Consider the following 24,280-nt stretch of genomic DNA (forward strand, 5'->3'; position numbering starts at 1 on the left):
ATGAAACTTAAACTAAAGAGACTTCAGAAGTCCAGAAAATCCAAAGAGAAATGTCACTAGTGGTTTTTTTCCTCAATAAATAAATAAATAAATAAATAAATAAATAAATAAATAAATAAATAAAAGATGCGCTTTTAGCCAGACATACTTATCAGGGAATACAAAGAAAAGATGCAAGTTAACAATATCAGGAATAAGAGAGTAATTTTATAGATACTAGGGATGTTTAAAAAAATAATAAATACTATGAATGACTTTATGCTAATAAATTTAACAACCTAAATGAAATGAACAAATCTTGGAAAAAGAGAAGCTTCAAAAGGTCACTCAAGAGAAAATAGAGAAACCTGTTCACACTACATCTTCCCTGCTGACTATAATTAAAGCTTTCCCATCAAGTAACCTCCAGGCTCAGATGGCTTTACTGGTGAATTTTTACCAAACAGTCAAGGAAGAACCAATACAAACTTCTTCAGAAATTTAAGAAATGATAGGCTTTCCAGCTCATTTTATGAAGTCAGCATTACCTAATACTAAAAGTATACAAAGACAGCTTAAGAAATCTATAGGTTCAGGGCCTCCCCTGGTGATGCAGGTGGTTGAGGGCTGTGCTCTGAAGCTGTCTGCAGCCTCTGCAGCACCGGTTCGATCTCCAGCTGCACTGGCGAGGGTCCCACATGGCGTAGCAGACCTCTCCTGTCTCGCCCGCTGCGCCCCTCAGCAGTGTATTTCATCAGTCTGCCTGTTCTGTTCCCCACTCTGTCTCTGGTGAATCCTCTCACCCTCCTGCGCATCTGGCCTATACCCCGGTTCTTGTATAAAATAAATAAATAAATCTTAAAAAAATCTATAGGTTCATGAAAATAGACACAAAATATGTAAACAAAACTTTAGCAAATCAAATCTAGCAATACATAATGAGCATAATATAGCATGACCAACTGAGATTTATCCAAGTCGTGAAATAAAAGCAGGGACTCCAACAGAGTATACTTGTATACCCATACACATAACATCAATCACGAAAATTAAAATGTGCAAGCAGCCCTACCTGTCCATCAGTGGCTGAATTGATAAACTGTGGTTTACAATGCAATGATTATTTGGCCTTAAATGGAAGCAGTACTGATACATGCTCCAACATGAATGGACTTTGAACACGTGCCAAAAAAGATTAACTAGATATTAAAAAACCACATATTATACATTGTCAAGAATAGAAAAATCTATGGAGAGAGAAAATAAATTAGTGGTTACCCGAGGATAAGAGAAGGGGCTCTTGGGAACACTGGTTCTTTGGAGAGTGATGGGAATGTTCCTTAAATAGAACATTTTCCATGGTCATTGCGCAACATTGTGAATATACTAAAAATTACTGAATTAGAGACTCTAAAATTGTTTAAATGGTGACTTTTATCTTGAATTTTAAAAGCAATTAAACATTATAAGAAAAGAAAACTATAGACCAATATCTCTCATGTAGATAAATATGGTAGCAGATCCAACAATCAAAACTGGTTCAAATTCAAAAATCATTGTAATCCATCACATCAAAAAGCTGAAGAAAAATCACATTGATTGATTGGTATAAAAAACCATTTGATAAAATCTGGCACCCATTCATGATAAATACCCTAAACAAGCTGTGACTAGAGGAGAAATTCCTCAATTTGATAGGAAAAAAACATCCACCAAAATAAAAACCTGTAGCAAGCAATATACTAATTGTGAAAAATTAGATGCTTCCTCCTAAGGTCAAGGATGTCCTCTCTTAAGTACTACTATTCAGAGACTATAGTCAGACTTTAAATATAAAGGTTTTCTTATATGTGTTTGTAAAGCTTAGTGTTATGTATACATATCTCTGAACCTTTTCCTTTTTCATGAAAAAATCTTGTCAGCTTAGAAAGATCCTGTGCTTTGAGTTTTGGGACTTGGTTTGTTTTTTTGTTTTGTTTTTTTTTTTCTGAGGCTTTTTTGTTGTTGTTTTACTAGTCATAGGCAGCCGGCAGCCTGACATAGAACACAAACCAACTTTGACACAGAAACTATGGTTTTAATTCTAATTTCATCGTCGATTATGTAGCTTTGAGCAAATCACTCAATGTTTTTGAGTCTCTGTCTCCTCCTCTGGCACAGCCTGGCAGCTTAGAGGACTAAACTCCCTTATCTACAGGAGAGCTGTCATTCCCTTGAATTTAAAAAGTGACAAAATACCAGGCCCCCTTATACGATAAAAAAAAACTGGCAAAGCACTGAGGACCACTTTCTCTCTGCAGTGGACTTGAATACACTCGGATCCACTAGAAAGTTCACTGTTTTTCCATCACTGGTGGAACTTGAACTGGACATTTGATGACACAGCCATGACAGGATCTTTGGGAGTTTGTACAAAAAGCACATCTTTCAGTTAAAGATAATATTTTATTCTTGATTGTGGCTGAAAGGCAGGTATTTACTGTAGAGAAACCATAGAATTACTGCTTCTATATTTCTTTAGATTCACCATGCTTCAGATAGCAAATTTTAAAACGACAAGCTTTAGTGAAACGAGGGTCCTGAGGGTATCCATTAGGGTTCCAATTATATTATTTGTGGCCATTCTAAAAGGGCTGTCTTGCCGAGGCCTGGTTGTGTCCATAAAATGAGGAAACCGGGCCTCCCTGGTAGTGCCAGGGGTTAAGCACAGCACTGTGAAGTTGTCTGCAGCCAGGGAGCTAACCCACATAGTGCAGCAGACCTCTCCTGACTCACCTGCTGCTCCCCTCAGCAGTGTATTTCACTCAGTCTGCCTGTTCTGTTCCCCATTCTGTCTCTGGTGAATCCTGTCACCCCCTGCACCTCTGGCCTGTACCCCAGTTCTTGTATGCATAAATAAATCTTTTAAAAAAATAAATAAAAGAAAACCACCCACTTTTCTGGGGTCAGTACAGTAATTAAGTGAGAGAAAAATAGTCGAGTAGTTGACACTTGTTAGACACTCAGGAATAGATGACAGTTATTGCTGTTGAACTTTTTGGTCCATCTGTACTGTGTAATTATTTTAATGGTTAAAATGGGAAACTTGCTTCACTATCGCCTCATTACACTCCTGATAAGTCTACTATTATTGCCCCTCTGACCTCGAACCCCTGGGTGCAGGGCCGAATGAAGATCAGAGTCTAGGATATCACTCTTTGTTTAGTCTAATCAGTTCTGTTCAGTGGCCATAGACCACCCCCCAACCCCGCCTACTCACCACCCCCAGAATTAAATAACAAAGAAAGCAAAAATTTTATCAGTTTTATCTTGGTAATTGAGAAGCCCATGAGATCTTAGCCATCTATTTACCTTACTGTTTTTACCTTACCTATTTACCTTACCTTTCTCAGCTTGCCCTATATGTAAAATAGGGAGATAGAGTAGAAGACATTAATAGCTTCATATAACTCTAAAAATTGCGTGATGCAGTTACACTTTGCCAGTGTTGTCCTTGCAGATGAACAATCCTGGGAAATTCGCTCTCATTTTCACATACATGTATACTTTGACATAAATGCTATTTATTTCTCTTTTATATGGCATTTGGTAATAATTCTGCCCTTTGTGAAAATGTGTTTTCTTATGGAAAGTTCATAGAACTTTGTTATGGGCTTATAAGCCAAATTTTATTGAGAAGGAGAATAATACATTTAATTTTTTAAAAATGCTAATATGATCTGACCTCAGGGACTTTGTTATAAGAAAATGGTTCCTGATGTGTTTTGCAATCACACTAGTTCTGTGCCATCTCTAGTTCAGCAGCTTAACATGTCTGAGAGAGATGGCCCAGGCCCCTGGGTAATGGAACCTCTCTCTGTGGTAGTAATCTTCATAATGATGCGGGCACAGCCAGGAGGAGAGCAGTGAAGGGAGATGGATAACTTTTATTTTCTTTATATTTCATTAAAAAAGCAAACAAACAAAAATTCAACTCTAATAGGCCCATCTACAGGAGGCATCTCCAACCTCTACAAGAACTCCTGTCCTACTTGTGTTTGTAGCAACTATGATTACTTACTTCTAGGTGGGAAGAAGAGTATGATGCGTTTCCATGGATTGTGTTTTACCAACCTCCTTTAGGATGTTTAATGGGTTGTTTTCTTGTCTCTTGAATTCAGCACATCAGAGCAGAGTGACGATGATCCTGTTTGTTCTGGAGCTGGAATGGGTGCTGAGCACGGGGCAGGACAAGCAGTTCGCCTGGCACTGCTCCGAGAGTGGGCAGCGACTGGGAGGTTATCGCACCAGTGCTGTGGCCTCAGGCCTGCAGTATCCTTTGCTGGACAGAATTCCCTGGTGGGAATTCAGCTGTTGACCTCTTTCTTTCATGAATATTTTGGGTATGTGCAACCGGAAAATTTTCTATTTTGTTGTTTGCCCTGTTGATTAAGATGCTCATAGACTTTCCTAGCACACAAGTCATATATGTGAAGTAAAGATGGGGTAAAGTCAAGTAATTTCATCCGAAATAAAAGACCCTGCAATACAGATTATGGGTCTGTACACATCTAGATGGGACATAGCCCAGGTTTGTGAGCCTCAGTTGTCAGAAGGTAAAACCATCACTGAAATTCAATTTTTACTTTCTGTACAGAAATAATTTACACATAGATATTAAAGTTTTGAACATTCCTATTGGTGCCTAGCACAAGAAGCATATGATCCCTATTCTTTTAAAAAGTATCAATATTTATTGAGAAACCAACATGCCAGGACTGAAGTGGGTTAGCTGTTATCTATACACAGTTGTGCTGTAGACTTTGTTTCTGTTCAAGACTTTTCCTGGATATGTAGAATATGAATTCTTATTCCCATTTCTGGGTCTATGTGCTCAGGGTGAATACCTGCTAGTGCTGGCTGGTCCCCACATCTGGCCTTGAAGCTGCAGCTAGCACAGGCTTGATGAGTGTGGTGCCTACATGGGCGATGCTGCCATTGTAAAGAGTAAAGGGCTCTGAGTTTCTTTATTTAAAAAGCATAGACTTTCTCTCCACCTCTGACAATGAGGAAATAGGTGGTAGCAGATCACTTGTCAGCAAAAGTAGTAAGACTGGCTTTCATATTTTTACCTCATTTATAAATGCATCTTCAGTGATTCTCAACAATCTGACATAGTACTTTGCTGGGTACTTGCAGATGTTTGGCAGTCGCTATGTTTTTGTCTAGGCTAATGTCACTTTTCTTTTCGTTACTGGAAGGGTGCACAATGAAGAAACTAATAATGGCCATCATGGAAGGTTGTAAAAGTGGCAAGTTAATGAGAAGACTAGAAGCAGGGGTGATGAGGAAGGGCAAGCTGAACCAACTTATCTTTGAGAGGGTGGTACCACCTGTTAATAGAAGCAACCGTAAAGATCACTTTCTAGAAACCAATTCAGACAAGAATAATGCTTGAATTGAAATACATGAAATCTCTTGCCAAAAGATTAATGATTTCTTACATTGTTAGAATGGATGCCTCCTTTTACATATAAGCCCACTGAGCCTAGAAAAGGCTTTGTGCCTTTTTGGAGGCCACCCAGCTAGTAAGTGGAAAAAGTGCCTCCAGAAGCCAGGTCTTTGGCCCTGGGCTCCTCTTCTTTCCCACTCTACTGAATTACCCCTTTGAGAACAGAACTGACGGCATCAATCATTCTTTCTTAATACACTGCTTTCTGTATCACCAGCTAAGCCTAGTGATATGTCTTCTGTATCACTTCAAAGTGTTGGGGAAAAAATACACATCTTGCCCTTAAGAAATTTTCTTTTTAAAATATCTAGAAACAAAAACCAAAACACAAATACACAGATTTAAACTTTTCCGGGCTGTGGCAGTCTTGGACTTCTCTCTTCAGGCATCTCAGAAGTCATCCTCATTTTCAGACTGTTTCCTTTGGCCACACTGTGTGATTTGCCAAGCAAACAATAATCATGGGATTGGTCATCAGAAGCTTTTGTGGTGTGTGAAAGCCTCTGGCTTGGTTTTCCAGTGACCCTCCAGTCCAATTTTGTTAGTTAAGTAGAGAGGGGCTCTTATGTTCCTGACAACCCTCCTAGAAGACCCCTCCCCTGCACCAGCTCTGCCTTGCTAACTCTAGTTTTAGAGCCACAGTGTCCAGCTTTGTTCCTGGGAGCACATATATCTCTGGTATTTTTCCAGTGCTGCACACGGAGAGCATAGCAGCTCTGCTTTTGCCAGAGGGTCTCAGCCAAGAACCATGTGACTTTCCCAAGGATGTAGGTTTTTTCCTGGGAGCTGCCTGAGCACAGATTGTTAACAGGCAGCCTGTGTAGTGTTGGGATTCACATTTAAATCCAGTTTTTAAGCATATTTTCTCATGGGAACACCACACTCCATCTCTTCCGTGCTCTTCTTTCTGTCACCTTAATGTTCTTTCAGTGATGAGAGAAGGAAGAAGAAACTCTACTAAACAACATTTAAAAAGATTGATAGCATTATCTTTACCCAACCCCTATTTCTCTTCACAGTGGAGAGAATGAATCAGATTGAATTTGGCCTTTTTTTCTCTTCTTTTAGGTGTGTTAGTGCAGAAGTAAATATGCAATGAAAATAATCAAAATTCAAGTAGAGAAAGAATGGAGGACAAAGAGACTGATCAGTTCACAAAGTGAATTATCAATATTTGAGTAACTTCAAAACCTTTGGTTGTTCTAACTACAGATCTGAAGCTTCAAATATTAAATGACTTACAATACTAACAACAGTGATACAGCAACACCAAGGAGAGAGGAAAAAAGAAAATATCTTAAATTTTCAGCCCCTGAGAGTTTGCATGGTGCTTCTGCATAATGTCGCATTGTTCACCAGCAAAACAATAATGTGAAGTGAAAACGAAAAGACCTAGTTCTCCATTCTCAGGGTAGAAACCAAAGCTCAGAAAGGTTAAGTGACTTTCTCAAGGTCACATGGCCAGATTAGAATGTCGATATTGTATAATATTTTCAACCAGCCAGCTGCACAAGTACATAGAGCAGAATGGAGGCTTGCCTCCAGGTCCAGCAGCAGATTGATATTAAGAAACAGAACTGTTTTTCTTCCCTGCTTCACTTGCTAGTTTTTAATTTTGTTTCTGTTTTATCTAGCCTCACCTTTCAGTCTTGTCATTTAACTATATTTGATCACTTTTTCATGTTTTCCCAAAAATCACATGCTCTGCATTTTTTAATTTGTGCTGGAGATATTTCCAATATTCACCCTTTGTAGTTGAATAGTCTTTCTACCATTGTGGTCGCTTAGATCTGTTTCTTCAGGAAGTGAGTACTGAAAAGCTAAGATTATCTTGATTTTTATGTTTTCTCATGTCATACTTAATGCCAAACATTCTGGTTTTGAGATTGCACTGTAATTTTATTTCAGCCTTCTTCAAAATTGCTTTTGTTGCATTCTTTTTATTTATTCATTTGAGAATGCTCTTGCTTAGCTGCAGTTGTAAAGACTATTGGGTATCAGATTTAGTTGTTTTTTTTTCATCTGCTAAAATAATCAAAATAAATTTAAGGTCATCTCATTCTATGTGAATCTGTTCTTTTATATACATCTGATAACTTGTTAAGAGTGTATAACTTTTCTTCCTTGTTCTTGAAACTGAAAGAACTTGTTATGCATTGTTCCCTTTCATTTTATTTTTAAAAGGGGATTTATTCTGAAAAATTTCCAACGTGCATCAGATTGGAGAAAAGAGAATGCACTCATATACCTATCACTCAGCTCCATGTTCATTATTCTAGCCCTTTTTGTTTTCTCTCTTTTTGCTAGAGCACTTTAAAGCAAATTCTAGACCTTATGTTGTTTGATCCCTGCATACTTCACTCACTTCACTTCACTATGTGCCTCTAAAAACTGTGAACTTATTAAAATTAATTATAATGCTGTTATTCTCAAAATAACAAAATACTCCCTTTCTTATTATAGAATAATTACTCAATTTTAAAATTTTACTTGTTTCAAAAATAACTTTTTGCAGTGGGTTTGTTTGAAATTCTATGCAGACAAGATCCACACATTGGCTGTGGTTCTCCTACCTCCTAAATTTCTCAGTCTAGAGATTTCTTTTTGCCTTTAATGCCATCGTGACTTGTTGGAGCTATGTTGTCAGTTCTATAGACAGTCTCACAATTTTAAGTGATCTCTTCTTCCTTATGATGTCATTTAATTTGTTACTCTACCTATACTTCTGTATTTTTCTGCCTCTAAAATCTCCATTCAGTTCAGATTCACTTTTGATGAGAACACAGAGTAATTGTGCCATGTGCTCCATTTTGCTTCGCAGCAGGAAGCCCATAGTTTCAGGTTGTCACCCTTCTGGTGAGGCTGAGAGATTGATCCCTGGTTCAAGTGGTGACAGGAGTTTCCCTTGGCGCTGCCCTCTCACCAGCATTTCATTTAGTGGTTTCACCCATTGCTGATCTTTGTCTAAATCAGGGTTTCACTGGGATTGCAAAATAATGATTTTTAATCCTGTCCTTTTTTTCCACATGTATTAATTGGAATTATTCTGTAAAGGAGAACTTTCTGTCATTAACTAGGCACTTAGTTACCCTGAAATACAATTTGTATAGGAAAAACAAAAGAAATTCTTCATTATTTCTCTTTAATTACTTATTTTCAAAGTAGAGTTGTATTGTTCTGGTGACTTCCAATAAGGATCATTTTTTTTCTTTTTATCCATTATTACAAACTCCTAGGGTTTGTAGGGTTTATTTAATAATATATTCAGTATATTTCAATAAATTGCCATCTTTTTCATTTTATGCCTAAATTGTCCCCATCTTTGGCCAACAAGAACCCTGTTATATTGGGTCCTATGTCATTTTGATATAAGCCCACTAGCCATTAGTTGCTTCCTTGCTTTTTTAGCGCATGTCTTAAGTTTTGTACCTTTCCTATCCCAAGCATGGGATCAGCCATTTCTTTTAGTGGGGAATAGTATACAAAGAGAGAGCTAGGAAGTCTTGTATGTGTAATTTTTAAAAGAAAAGAAATCATTAGTTCATCTATTTCTAATTCAAATTTAGCATCAGGGCCTCCCCGGTGGCGCAGCAGTTGAGCGCTGGGTTGCGAAGCTGCCCGCAGCCTCTGTAGTGCGGGTTCGATTCCCGGCTGCTCCCCGGCCACCGGGAGAGGGTCCCACATGGTGTGCAGACCTCTCCTGCTGCCCGCTGCTCCCCTCAGCAGTGTACTTCGGTCCTTCTGCCTGCTCTGCTCCCCACTCTGGCTCTGGTGAATTCTCTCACCCTCCCTTGCTTCTGACTGTACCCAGTGCTTGTATAAATAAATAAATAAATCTTAAAAAAAAAAAAAAACAAATTTAGCATCATAGGGCTTTTACTTTTTCATTTTTGTACTTGATTTTTTTTTTATCTCAGACTCAAAATCTTGGTTCCTGAAACATTAACATAACTCCTTATTTGCTTTAGCCTATGGTTTATTTAAATCAACTCCAAGTAAGAATAGCAATATCATAACAGCAAGAAAACTGCTGAATGAGATTTCTTTGCAGTTCTCTTTGTCTTTATAATACATTCTGCCAAAGATGTACAGTCAAAATACTGTTTTAAAGTCCATTGAAATAATTCTGTTTTAACTGTGAGGTTCTATCACCAGTTTGATGGTTGGGTTCATTCATTTTATTTGATTACTGTGGGGGATTTTTAAAAAATGTGGTAGATACTTTTAGAATGTATTGTATTTATAAGATTCCAAAATGAAAACTGTATAACAGGAAAGAAGACTTACTGCATCCCTGACCTTCCTGTGTGTTTCTCCCTTCTCCCCAGGCTGCCATATTTTAGATGTTGATCCATCTCCTTCAGTGCTTCCTTTGCTAAATATGGCACACATGCTTTTATATTTATAGTTCCCTTCTTTTCTTACACAGAGATAGCATGTAAATTCCTGTGTATCTTGGCTTCCTTCCCCCACTCCCCCACCCCCAACACTTAAGGATATATCCTGGAAATTTCTCCATGTTAGGTGTTCATTGCCCCCCCCACCCCCACCCCGCACCCCAGCTGCATAGTATACTACTGCGTGGACATATCATAGTTAATTTAGTAAATCCCCTTTTGATGGACTTTTGGGTAGTTTGCAAACTAGCTATTAAAAGAATATGGTGTACATAGCTTCGGGCATGTGTCATTTTGTATTTTTTGCAAGTGTCTATCTGGGGTAGTTCTCTAAAAGTAGGATTGCTAGGAATTATCAGCTGAATTATCAACTTGTTGAGAATTGGTGCCTGGGGGTTTTACTGAAGACTGGTCACACAGATAGGGCTGGCACATACAAAAAATTCCAGACTCCCAGAATGGAAGCAGGTATTTAGCAATAAACCATATTGTTATACAGTTAGGGCACAGAGATCCAGTCCTATCAATTAATGGTGGGCATCCATCAAAATTCAAGTTCTTTGGAGAGAGAGCAGCAGTCAGGCCTGCTTAGTTAATTCTTTTTTGTGCAACATTATTTTCTCATTTCTTCTTGAACTATCCATTTATATGTTTTGTCCCTTTTTCTACTAGGTTTGTGCATTTTTTTTCTTCTTGATTGCTCTTTTTATTGGTGATTAAGAGTGATTGTGACATATTACAAATTTTTTTTTCTAATTTGTGTTTAGTCTTTGCTTTAAGGTATTTGTTGTTTGTGTTTTTTGAGTCATAGATTTTTCCCATTCCTAGGTTCTAAAGGTGTTCTCCAATCTAGAACTTATATTTTTCACTTTTTACAATTAGATCCCTATTTTTTTAAAATTTATCCTGATAAATAAAATGAAATACAGACTTTTCCCCCAAATGACTGTCTAATTTCTGACAACATTTTCTATTTTAAAACATCAATTTTTTCCTTATTTGAAGAGCCTTCTCTAAATCATACATGTACTCAATTTCTAAGTACTTTTAGGTCTGTTTCTAAAGTCTCTGTTTTGTTTCATTAGTCTGTCTACCTGTGAACCAACACCACACTTTAATTAAAAGAAACAATAACATGTTTGAATAAAACTGGTAGAGCTAACTTCTCCCAATCATATATCATATTACTCTCATTCCTGACTCTCCTTGATTATTTATTTTTCTATTTGAACTTTAGAATTATATATCTCGTTCAAAGAAAAAACATGTTATATTTGTATAGGGGTTATATTTAGTTTATAAAGTCATATATTGTGAGTTGACATAATAATGCATCATACTGTCAAGTAATTCTGTATGTCTTCCACTTTGTTATGTCCAGTTTTGTGTCTTTCAGCATTGTCCGAGCTTTCCTCATACGGGATTTGCACATTTTTTGTTACATTTATTTATTTCAATCCTCCACTAAGTTTTGAGAGATACTCCTTAATGCTTACATGATAGATTTGATGTTGAAACCCGGCACGTGTTTATTGGTGATCACTCAGGCCAAGTAACCATCCTCAAACTGGAGCAAGAAAACTGCACCCTGGTCACAACATTCAGAGGACACACAGGTGGGATTGAAAGCAAAGTCTCCATGTGCCGCTGTGTGTTGTGTGTTCAGTTGACTCATGGTGAAAGTGGCCTGGAACAACCTGGGCTTGTGCAGACCCTTCATAGACTTGAGTGGTTCAGAAAGATGTAATGTCCAACATTTTTTTAAAGATTTATTTATGCATACAAGAACTGGGGTACAGGCCAGAGGTGTGGAGGGGGGTGATAAGATTCACCAGAAACAGAGTGGGGAACAGAACAGGTGGATTGACTGAAGTACACTGCTGAGGGGAGCAGCGGGCGAGTCAGGAGAGGTCTGCTGCACCATGTGGGTAGCTCCCTGGCCAGGCATCGAACTCATGTTGCAGTGGCTGCAGATAGCTCCATAGGTTGCGTCTTAACCCCTTGCACCACCAGGGAGGCCCTGTAATGTCCAACATTTATACATCATTTGGAACCAAAGATGAACCAATCTGTTTTTAAAACAATAATGACTTGGTTCTTGGTTCTGTTACACTGAAGAAGGCTGGTGCTGGCATATATTATTAAGAAGGCATTGAAACCGTATAACAACTGCACAGATACAAGAAGACCAAAAGGGCAGCTGCCTGAGTCTTTCCTTGCTTTCCTTGGAGCAAGAAGATAATATGTAAGGCTGACTCCCACTTCAAAGACAAATGAAATGGAAAAATACGTCCATCATGGTTAACAGGCTACATAAATAGGTTTAAGTTCCTCTTTGACTTTCCTTCCTCTTGGGCTCTTTTCAGTTTAAAACCAAAGGCCCCCTTTATGTTACTGGTCTGCTCATGTCATTCAAACAAAGCCATATAAAATATCTTTGAATTATTCAAGTCTTTGAAAGATTCGAATAGATGATGACAATTAATTTTTACTAGTGTTTTTAACCTCTAATTTTGACCCTGGAAAATGAGTCCCTGCCTGCTTTTGCTGTTCTTTTAATGGCCTTTCGTGTCTTCCGCAGGTTTCAACCCATGATTTAGCACAGGATGAGATCAGTATTGAGTTTAGACATGATATACAAACAAAGTAGGTGAATGAGGTTGTAAAATGGGATAACACCGTGCCTATGTCATAAAGAATTTTCCAAAATGGGGGGAAAGAAGGCTGAAATGAAAAACATGCAGTAAAGAGAAAACTGAATCTGAGGAAAAGATCATCTTATTATCTAGGCATTTGGGAAGAAGAACACATAGAAACATCCCCTGTGGATAGGGCTCAGGATTTTCCTGATTGGGTTTCTCTTTTTAGCCACCTATACTCTGGCCAAGCCTCGCCTGGGAGGGACCTAGAACAGTGCCACCTCAGAAATCTTAAACTTCCATATTTTGCTGCTGACCTCAGTCTCCGAATCTTTTAATCTCCTAAGCCTTTGCTCCAGTTCCTCTTGCCCTCCTTGAGAGGCCCAGTCCTGGATCCTTGTGTTGCCATTATCTTTGCCCCCTCCAGTCTTTTCTTCTCTCCAGTAGCACATTGCTTTAGCCACATGCTTCTCAACATTCTCAATTCTGGGCCCTCCTGTTCTAACTTCTTGGGAAGCTGCGTCTGTGATTCAGTCTCACTGTCCATGAGTTCTCCTTGTGCTGTCAGCTGCTGAACCTGCCACGAGTCACAAGCCATGAACCTTAGCCATCATCACTGTGGATTCGTCATTCCAGTCCAGGCTCCCTGACATGCCTCATGAGCCCACCCCAAGATCTCTCCCCAGGGCCCCAGTACATGCCTCCAGATCATGCCTTCACATGCCACAGTAAGCCCCCTCCCTATGCCACAGTAAGCCCCCTCCCCCCCCCCATCCTATCCAGCCTCCTCCAAAGAAATGCAGAGGCTTTCACATTTAAACTTTTTAGAGAAATTTATTTCTTGTCCACCACATAGTCCCTCAACAGTAAACAGGCACTTCCTCTTCCCTTTCCTTGTCTCACGCTGCCTCTGCAGGAGCCCGCTGCCCCCACCCAGGCTCATGCGCCTCAGGGTCCTCACACAGCAGTTGTTCCCCTTGGCTCCCTTCTGATGAACTCGCGGTTCTCAATCTGTTAGCTGCTTGAATTTCTTCCCTCTCTGTTACAAAACATGAATCCCATGTCCTGCTGTAGCAGTTTCCATCTGATTTTCTAACAGTAATGCTTTTTGCTTTCTTTTTTATTGTGGTAAGATACATATACCTAAAATTTACCATCTTAACCATTTTGAATGCAGTTCGTGGCAGTGAGCACACATTGTTGTACAGCCTTCACCACCATCCAGCTACAGAATATTTTTCATCTTGCACAACTGAAACTCTATAACCATTAAACACCAACTGCCCTCCTCTCCCTCCCCCGCCCTTGCAGTCAATACCCCACTTTCCACCTGTGAACCGGATGCTCTAGGTATCCTATGTGAGTGGAATCAGAGTATTCCTTGTTCCATGACTGGCTTATTTCACTTAGCTTCACATTGCAACAAACAGCAATGCTTCTTAAAAGAAGATCATTTTCCAAGATGCTTCAAATTCTTCACCTTCCATTTGCTTCCCTGCCTCTTGCAACTTGACTTGTCTCTGTCATTCCACTGAAACTGCTACCCTGAGGTCATCGAAGGCCTGCTGGCTGCTAAATCTGGTGCACATGACATACTTAATTATCTAGAGGCGTTTCACATTGTGGCCATTCCTTCTTGCTTATAATTGCTCTGCTTTGGCTTCTTTAACACATTCCAAAATTTTCTTCCGTCCCTGTTTCCATTGTGGTCTTCTTTGTGAATTCTTCTCTTCTCTTCACACTCTGTGCTCTCGCTGGTTGGTCTCCCAGACACAGAAATAAAAGGCACAGTCATTGTCCTCAAATGCCTCAGAGCCCAGTGAGAGATAGGAGCTAAGCAGTAATTATAGTGCGTCGTGGTAAAGGCAGGGGAAGCAGGCGCCGAGCATCTCTAAGAAGACAGGATAGGGTCCTCACTTGAACAGAAGTGGGAGTCAGTCAAGGGAGGGAAGATCTCCCCAGGAGAGATGTTGTTTGACTTAAGATCTTTGAGGAGGAGTGCGTGTTGAGTTCATGTAAAAGGAGTGAAAAGGGCAGTCCAAGCAGAGAAAGCCTGCACACTGCAAGGCATGGAATTTGCAAGGGCTGGAACACTTGAGTTTGGGATGGGAGGGAGTAGTCAGGAAGGAAATGCAAGTCAGTTCAGATCTCTGAGGGCATTGTCATGACATCAGTGAGAAACTGCTAAAGAGTTTCAAGCAAAGACGTTAACCTGATTGAATTTTAAAAAGGTTGTTCTGGCAGTAGACAGTATATTTGGAAAGATAAGAAGGAATTAGCCCATGAACTGTGGTGATGGGAAAGCAAGGAGTGGATGGTCAGGTAAAATTTAGTCAGTGAGTTCACAGGCTTGATGACAGATGGACAGTTCAGATTTGGTTTTGGCAGAGATGGCTCTTTGTCTGACCTTTTGGCTCTTTAGTTGTCACGCAGACACCTTCTGTGACACCTCTGAGTTCTGTGTCATTGCCTCCAGGTCAGGAAAGGAGTTAAGTAGATGCTTCTTGTTGCTATATGTTGAGCCAGATGTAGCCCAAGGGTGTCATGTCTTGAGGGTTGTTCATAGTGTTACCTTGGCATGGTTTCTTATCTTTCTTCAAGAATTTAAGGTATTTTCATATAATTTTATCATAAAATATCTTTGAGAAGCTATAATGACCCTGGAAGGGATTGTTGTTAGCTAACCTGGAGGCAAAAATAGGCGGTCGGTTATTTAACGTATTATTATTTCTAGACAGTTGTATCTACTGACCGCAGCCTGGCTATAGCACAAGTCACTCATGTAATGCTAAAGCAAGGAAGCCTAGGAGATTCCTAGGCCTCTTCCTATGTAGTAACCCATTCTAGGCTCTGGAAGTTCTCAAACTCAACCAGACACAACTCTGATAAAGGGAAAGCTTGTAAGGAGTATTTTAATCTCCTCACTCCTCTCTCTCAGTTAAAGACCTTAAGATGAACCCAGATCCATTAAAGAGTAATCTTGGGGCTTTCATCAGTCCAGATCCAAACTCAGAAGCAGACAGGCTTTGGTATGTGTATAAGGTAATAACCACTCACCCATCACTTCCTTATAGTATAGAGGTCATACAAAAAAAAAAATGTGGGTGTATGATGGAATCAGCCTAAAAGTCATACCCAAAGGCCAAAATATTACATTTACTAATCCATTGGGACTAAGAAAACTAGTTTTATGTTCTTAAGCTCCCTCTGCTGGTTTTATTTCTGGAACTAAATGCCACATTCTTCCTTCTTTGCTTTTTCTGCAGAAATTAGAATGCATTTCTACCAATTTAAACAAAGAGAATAATCAGACTTTGACCATTAGAAATTCATAGTATCAATGAAATCTGTTTTCCTTTCACTTCTAAGAATATTTTTGTTAAGTATGAACATATTGGGAACAGGAGGACTAGAATATAAATCTGCCAAAGCATACTAATTAATGAAAGATTAAATACAGACTTTCTCATTAACTGTTACAATTATTAGAAGTAGCAGTGTAACAAAAGTATCAAAAACAAGACTGGGCATAGTTCAGTGCAAATAAGCAAGTTCAATAAGTGAAAGTGAAAACTTAATTTTTGTTTATAATGAAGCCTTTTATGTCAATCCAGTTTATGTGAGAACCATAGACATGGATTTTCATCAAGGGCCCGTGAAGTCGTTAAGTCTGGAAGTGCTGGGCCTCCCCTGTGACGCAGCAGTTGAGTGCAGGGTTGCGAAGCTGCCCGCAGCCTCTGCAGCACCGGTTTGATCCCCGGCCACCAGCCACTGGGTGAGGGTCCCACGTGGCACGCAGACCTCTCCTGCTGCCCGCTGCTCCCCTCAGCAGTGTACTTCAGTCCTTCTGCCTGCTCTGCTCTCCCCTCTGACTCTGGTGAATTCTCTCACCCTCCCGCACTTCTGACTGTATCCAGTGCTAAATAAATAAATAAATAAATAAATAAATAAATAAATAAATAAATAAATAAATGAATAAATAAATAAATACATCTTTAAAAAAAAAGTCTGTAAGTGCTGAGTTCTGGGGATACAGGCTCCCTTTAGAGATACCGCAGGTTCTGTTCCAGACCATCGCCATAGAGTCACGAAGTTTTTGGATTCCCACTGCATATAAAATTTGTGTTTTACTATACTATAGTCAGTTAAGTGTGCAACAGCATTATGTCTTTAAGAAAACAAAGTATATAATTAAATGTGACACAGACACAAAGCACATGCTATAGAAAAATGACACCTTCAGTTGATGTAGACTAACCCCAAACTTTGAATTTGTAAAAAAAAAAAAAAGAAAAGAAAAAAGGCAGTATCTGTGAAGTGCAATAAAGTGGAATATGGACAGTAAACCAATGATTGCAGGTAATTTCTGAAAATATCATGAGTGTAGCAAGTACTGTGAAACCCAGTGTTGTGCACAGGCTGCTTTGGCACATTAACGTGAGGGCCTATTACGTGCAGAGTTAAGGGAGGCTTTCCTAGACAAGGCGTTTCACCACACCCTAAGGAGAAAGAAAAAGGCATAACTCAGGTGGTGAGAACGTTCTAGACCCTGGGTGTATGAAGCTCAGAGTGGGAAAGTGTGAGCAACTTAGTGAAGGCTGATGGCCCATGTAGAGGGCATGGGAGAGGAGTAAGACTGGCCTTCCAGGCAGAGTTAAGAGCTTGGGACATTGTTCTCAGGCTGTGGGAAAGCAGTGATAAGACTTAATCAGGGAGGAGCTTGGAATCCATTTTAGCATATCACTGTGGCAGCAGTGGTTGGTAGATTAAATGGGAACAAGAGACCACACTGAAGGCTACTGCTGGAGTCCTGAGAAAAATGCCATCAGTTTGGACAAGGGGAGATGGCAGTGGGCGAGGAGAGAAGAGAAAGTGTTTGGGATCTATGCAGGAGATCAGCAGGCAGCAGCACTTGGCCACTAAGGTAGATGTGGCTCCCAGGATTCTGGCTGGAGCATCTAAGTCAACAGCTGAAGTGCCATTTACTGAAAGCAGGAATGTTGGAGATTGAGCAGTTTCAAGACTGTCAGGCTGCTTTATTTTTTTTTTAAAGATTTATTTATGCATACAAGAAGTGGGGTACAGGTCAGAGGTGTGGGGGGTGGTGAGAAGAGTCACCAGAGACAGAGTGAGCAACAGAACGGGCAGATTAACTAAAATACACTGCTTAGGGGAACAGCGGGCAAGACAGTAGAGGTCTGCTGCGCCATGTGGGTAGCTCCCTGGCTGGCTGGGGCTCAAACTCATGCTGCAGTGGCTGTGGATAGCTTCATAGGTTGCATCTTAACCCCTTGCACCCCCAGGGAGGCCCCATCAGGCTGCTTTAAACTGAACATGACCAAGAGACATCAGTCACTGGGGAGGTGGGAAGAAGGCTAGAGGTCTGTTTGTAGACCTCGGGAGGAAGGTGTCGCTTACAGAGAAAGCACGAATTTATTGTAGCTTTACAGAAACATTTATCTCTTCAACCTCGCACACACACAGTAACCAAAAAGGCCAGGTATTTTATTCAGGAGACTTCATGCTCTGAGGACTTAACATAGTTGGCTCACGTTTAGCCTACACACCTTCATCTGGTAAGGTGTGATACAGTAATCTTGGTGAGTTACCAAAACACTATGGGAAACACAAACCCAGCAGTTTCCTACCCTGATTTGGAACATTCTGCATAGTCTCTAGCTTTTACAGGCTATGCTGTAAAAGTAAAAAATTAGTTTACTAAGCATTTCAGTAACACGTTTTAAATTTCTAAAAATATTTATATTCTTTGATCCAGTTCCATATTTGGAAATTTCTTCTAGTTAATCAAAAATGTGAATAAAGTTTTATATATAAATAAAAATTATCTTAGCAAAAATTATAATAGTTTAAAGCTGAAAAAAATCCAACAAGTGAAATAAGGTACATCTATATATTGGGATACTGTACAACTATTAAAAATTACATTTGGGCCTCTCCGGTGGCACAGTGGGTTGAGCGCAGTGCTATGGAGCTGTCCGCAGCCTTTGCAGCACAGGTTCAATTCCTGGCCAGCCAAGGAGATACCCACATGGCACGGCAGGCCTCTCCTGTCTTGCCGCTGCTCCCCTCAGCAGTGTTTTCAATTGTCTGCCTGTTCTGCTCCCCACTCTCTCTTTGGGGAATTCTCTCATCCTCCATGCCTATACCCCAATTCTTTTATAAATAAATCTTTTTTAAAAAAATTACATTTGAGTGTATATCATATTACAGATAAATTTTGTAATTATAAGAACATTTATTTTTAAAAATGAATTCATTTATGGTACAGATTATTTATAGGTCCTGTGGAGATTGAAGGCAGGGAGAAGCATAAAATGAAACACTGAGGAAAAGCAGAAAAATGGAGTAGTCTGAAATGAAGAAACTAAATGGGAGAATTTCTTTGCCTTTTAAAATGTCATAAACCCTGGAAACCCACACCTGTTATAGCTGTTGTTCTCTGACCCAGTTATGCAGGGCGAGGAGGGTTTTTGGAGTGTGAGGTGCATGTGTCTGCACTGTTCTGGAATGCGGGCTCGCTGGAGATGCCTGCCTTGCCCTGCTGCCGGAAGTGACCAGTGGAAAAGACTACTGTTTATCAGGAAGCTCTGTCTGCCGGCAGATGTGGGACAGTCACTTCGGTAGAAAGAAGCTGTTCAATCAGAAGCTCTCTTCTTCTATCTGTGCCCCTTCAGGTCTCAGTGCTCTGCCTTCCACTGGCCCCCCAGCCCCAGAGCTTTGCCTGATGTCTCTATAGTGATGGTTTATTTCTCTTGTTATTGTCCTAACATTCCGTCAACAGGACAATAGAGTACACATTTATTGAGCACCTATTGTGAGTAAAGCACTCTACTGTGCTTGAATACAAAGATAAGGAACTTGAAGTCTACCAATAAGGTCTGACACAAGGATGAGTGTCAGGCACTAGAGATACCGAGAGGTGGGAACCTCACCTGGGTTGACAGTGTTGGGAAGGCTTCCTGCCTCTGGAGAAAAGTCTGAGTTGCACCTTGAAGAGGGAGAAGAAGTTACTTGGGTGATCAGGGTAAAACTGGCACACCAGGCAGAGGGAGTAGCCACCTGTCCTGTGAAAGAATGGCCCCACCAAACACAATGTGCATGCCTTCCTTGTCTTCAGAACTATGCAATAATTCCATGTTGTACATTTGTGTTGGTGTCAGCAGTCTTATTGATTTGTTTGTATCAACAGAGCCTAGTATGGTGCCTGCCATATATTGATAGAAGATGCTCAGTGCATGTTTGTTGAACTGATTTGTTGAATGCTGTGTCTAACAGTTTATACGATAACCTTCAAGAGACCACATTGTTAAGACATTTATACATACATATATAGCGTCCCCAACTACACATATTTGGTGAGCAGGGATGGCGCCCCAAAGTTATGTTTCCCTCCCTAGTCCCATCCTATGTCCCTGACTAGCAGCTTTTGCTTTCAACTTTTTCGCTCCTACTGAAGCATCAGTTAAGGCTGAGCCATCACTAGATGTGATGAATATACCTTGACTTGCTTTAACCTGTTTGTCTGTTTTCTCTTCCTGACTTTGTATTACCAGTAACTCCCCTTTCTGGCTCTGGCCTCTTACAACCTGAAGTAATGTATGGACACTAGAGCTTCGTCTTATCTCTGAAACTTGAATTGATCTCATGATGTCTGCACAGCGCTCTGTATGAGTATATCACCGTTGACTCACCAGTCTATGTGACATTTAGGTTGTTCCTAGTATTTTGTAGTCTGACACAATGGTGAAATGAACAGCCTTGTCCATGTGCATTTTTGTGTTATTTGGTATGAGCAGGGACAGTGTCATGCATAGGTAACTTTGTTGCATGTGGCCTTTCTCATTTCACTGGTCTGCATTTCCATAGCAACGTGTGGGAGTGCCCGTTTTCCCATGCCTTTAAGACAATATGTGTATCACACTTTTTAACTTTCCAGCCAAGATTTTAGATAGTGGCTCATACGAGGATCATAACAATAGAAGTGAGGAGAAATGCCTAGATTCTAGATCTATTTTGGGGGGGGGGGGTAACCAATAATTCGGAGTTGATAATGTATTAGTTTAGAGGCTAATAATGCAACAGTTTTCTAATGCACCAGTTCTCCGGTTCTGTTTGAATAATAGGCATCAGTACTTTTAGTCTAAACTAGTAACTTCTTTTCACTTCTCTGATTTATGAAGTTTTGAATAACTCTTCCTTCTTGTTGGAGCCAACCTTATTATAGTAGTCTGGTAAATATATCACATAACAGGGAGCACTAACTGCAACAAATCACCTGCAGCATTTCAGTGACTTAATGCAGCAGATGTTTATTTCTCACTCATGCACAACCCAGTGCGATGTTCCTGATTTACAGTTCTTTTCCACATGGTTATTCAGGGTCCCGGGCTCCTTCTCAAATGTAATTTTTCCATTCTTGGAGAAAGTGGAATGGGAGCATCTTAACTGCCTTGGCCTCAATGCGATGCAATCTGTTTCATATACTTGCTGGGTCCCATAGCTGAAACCGGGCACATGTCCCTAATATAAGAGGGACTGGTAAATGTGGTCCCTACAGAACAGCAGTTTTCTGGGGAGCACTCCATCTATGGAAAGGGGAATATGAATTTAGGTTGTTAGCTAACTCTGTTACCGATGTTTTAAAAAGTAAGCCATTTGGGCATTGTGTGGAAATAAATAACATTTGCGGGATGGAATGCATATCCTGAAGTATTATGTTCTCAAATACTGAATGATGGTTTTTTAAAGTATAATCATAAAATGTAATAGCTAGGAAAGAAGATGAATTCCACAGAAAAGAAAATACTTGGCTTTGAAGGGCTCAGTGAATAAAACAAGACTTATGAATAAAAACAATTTGTGTTTTCATTCATCTGCTCCTTCATTCATTCACCAAACACTAAACCCTCATGCTATTTATTATAGAGGGGGCGGACTGGTGAGGAAAGGAGCTGGGAACCTCAGGGGCAGTCACCGTGTGCACTGGGGAAATCGTGTTTCTTGCAAGGACAGGGATATGTGCCAGCAGAATGTGTACAGGGAGAAGAAGGAGCTGTTTGCTTAATCCACAGGGTAGGTTTCCCTTCTTTTTATCCCGGAAAATAATCTTCTGAGACATTTAGGAGAGAAACTTTCCTAACAGCTTTAAAGTACAGCGCTGCATTACAACAAATTGATAATCTAAATAAAAAGATTCCAACAAATAAGAAGCTATTGATTGTTCTTTTCAGAATACATTATTTTTCAACAATGTAAAAACTGAGTATTTCTCACATTCGATAGTAAGGATAGGCTTTGTATTCATCTTATATGGGAAAAGTTATGATTGTTCTCAGCACACAAGTTTGATTTATAAGGGGACTGCCGGAGAGGAAAATGTGTCATGGTAGTTTATAGCCACACTAGGGTAATGCCAGCAGCCCACTCACCTCTGCAGTGCTCACTGTGGTTCACAGCGTTGGTGTTCGTTGGTCTGATCGGATTGTTACCACAGCCTGGGACACCGGTGACGGCGGGGCTACAGTGTCATTGGAATGTTAGCAGTACCAGTAGCGGCAGCAGTGCAACTACCACTCGCGGTAGTTGTTGTCACACTACTTTTGCTCCCATTTTATAGTGGAGGAGACAAGGCTGTAATTTGCCGGGATTCTGTACATTGAAATTCCCAAAGAGGGAAAATCTATTTTAAAGTCTGATGTAGTTTAATTATATCTGATGTGCAAGAATAAAAAATCTGATTGAGGTCTTTAATTTTTTAATGCTTTTTAAATCCCCGTTTACCTTCGTTGTTGCCAGGGTGGGAAGTAGAAGACAGCAGTTCAGATAATATGGTTACTATTTCTAAACAGTACAGTATTTTCTGTTGTTCTAAGAAGTATGCCTGTTGTTTGGAGATCAATTAATTGCCTTTTTCATTTCCCTTTGGTTTTTATAGTAATTGATTTTATGGTTCATTAAATTTGGAGGGAACACTTAAAGGGTGGGACTTTTATTCTTAGAGCCAATTAATTTCTCTTTAGGGGCTTACATGTTTATTCTTTCAATACGGAGTTGTTGTATGCCCAAAACTGCACTAGATCCCAATTCTTTACATTCACATTTATGAGTGAATCATACTGTTATTACGCCTAATGTCCAGCTGTGTCTGTTCTGTCAGGTGGGGTAACTGCTCTGTGTTGGGACCCCGTTCAGCGAGTGCTGTTCTCGGGCAGCTCAGATCACTCTGTCATCATGTGGGACATCGGCGGGAGAAAAGGAACAGCCATCGAGCTCCAAGGACACAAGTAAGGCCGCTGGTGCTTTTATAAAGAACGCTGGGAAAGGATTCCTGGCTGAAAGCCGGGACAGGACAGGAATGTGGTCCACTTCCCGGGGATGGCAGCGTGGGGAGGAACAGAGCAGGGACACCAGTAACAGCCTCTCCGATGTGTACCCATACCTAACTACTTTTATTTATTGATACCCATTTTATTCCACAGAGGATTTGGGAGTACTCACAAAACCCATAAAATAAAGTAATGACAGCAAATAGGTAAAAATTAGAACCAGGGAGAACATAAGAATAATACTTTGAGAGAAAGCTTAAAAAGTACAAGCCACAAAGACCTACAGACTTTTTATAATTGAGTTCAAATGTGACTTCAAGATTCCTGGCAGCTTAAGGAAAAGGGGAGAGTAATATCCTTGCCGAATACATTTTGTACTTCACCAAATATTTTTTGAGTACTCGCCTTGATTCATATCATACTTTTCTTCTTTGAGAGATAGATTTCAAGGGCTAAGAGGAAGAGTAAAGAAACCTTTGTCTTTCTTTAGAACACTTCTAAAACTTAGCAGTGCACAGAGTGCCCGAGGAGTTTGATTAAAAAGTAGATTCTTGGGCCCTGTCTTCTGAGCTGAGGGTGTGTGTGTCCAGACAACCTCCTAGTCTGTGCTGACGACCCTCAGACCACATCTGATTTGCCCACAGCCCCAGAGGCAAGGCCTGATGGTGTTGCTGACACAATTTGATACCTGCTTTAGAACGCTAAAGCTCATCTAAATTGTTTTATTTAACTTGTGAAGTTTTCACAGTGCTGTGTAGAGTGACTGTAGACAGCCATAAACAGATGTCAGTGATGCTTCCAGAACCTTTTGGCTTTAAGCAACATTAGCTCTTCCTGTAAATGTGCCTGAAATACTAGTTTTAAAATATTCTCCTAAGTAGTTAGCCTGAGAGGGTTGCCTCTGGTGTTCTAGAATTCGAAGAAGTAAACACCCTCAGCTGGTGTCACTGCTGAGATGTGAATGCTGGTGTGGGGTAGGGGAGGCACTGGAGCGGCTGAAAGGAGGATGGAAAGGAGTTTCAGGACAGAAGGAGCCAGGGCACCAGGCAGGAGAGGAGAAGTCATAAGACCCACTTTTTCTCGGCAACCATTCCTTAGCCCTGAAAATTCACCACTGGATGGGTCTTCAGTGGTTATTATATTTGAATACTGCATAATATTTTGTCAAAAGAGAGACACCTCAATTTCATCTAAAAATAAAGAGATCAGGGCCTCCCCGGTGGCGCAGCGGTTGAGCGCTGGGTTGCGAAGCTGCCCGCGGCCTCTGCAGCGCCAGTTCGATCCCCGGTTGCTCCCCGGCCACTGGAGGAGGGTCCCACATGGCGCGCAGACCTCTCCTGCCGCCCGCTGCTCCCCTCAGCAGTGTACTTCAGTCCTTCTGCCTGCTCTGCTCCCCGCTCTGGCTCTGGTGAATTCTCTCACCCTCCC

General features: G+C 40.4%; 1 protein-coding gene across 1 annotated transcript in view; it reads left to right on the forward strand.

The window, feature by feature from the left end:
* The window catches only part of WDFY2 (WD repeat and FYVE domain containing 2), a 168,387-nt gene that overhangs the window by 126,521 nt on the left and 17,586 nt on the right, over positions 1–24,280 (forward strand). Inside the window, exons 5-7 of the mRNA XM_084235688.1 lie at positions 4,140–4,290; positions 11,371–11,483; positions 22,684–22,810. Of these exons, the coding sequence (XP_084091814.1) occupies positions 4,140–4,290; positions 11,371–11,483; positions 22,684–22,810 (391 nt within the window). The remainder of the gene's footprint in view (positions 1–4,139; positions 4,291–11,370; positions 11,484–22,683; positions 22,811–24,280) is intronic.

The sequence above is a fragment of the Talpa europaea genome, assembly GCF_964194135.1.
Source record: "Talpa europaea genome assembly, chromosome: 6".
Taxonomy (NCBI): Eukaryota; Metazoa; Chordata; class Mammalia; order Eulipotyphla; family Talpidae; genus Talpa; species Talpa europaea.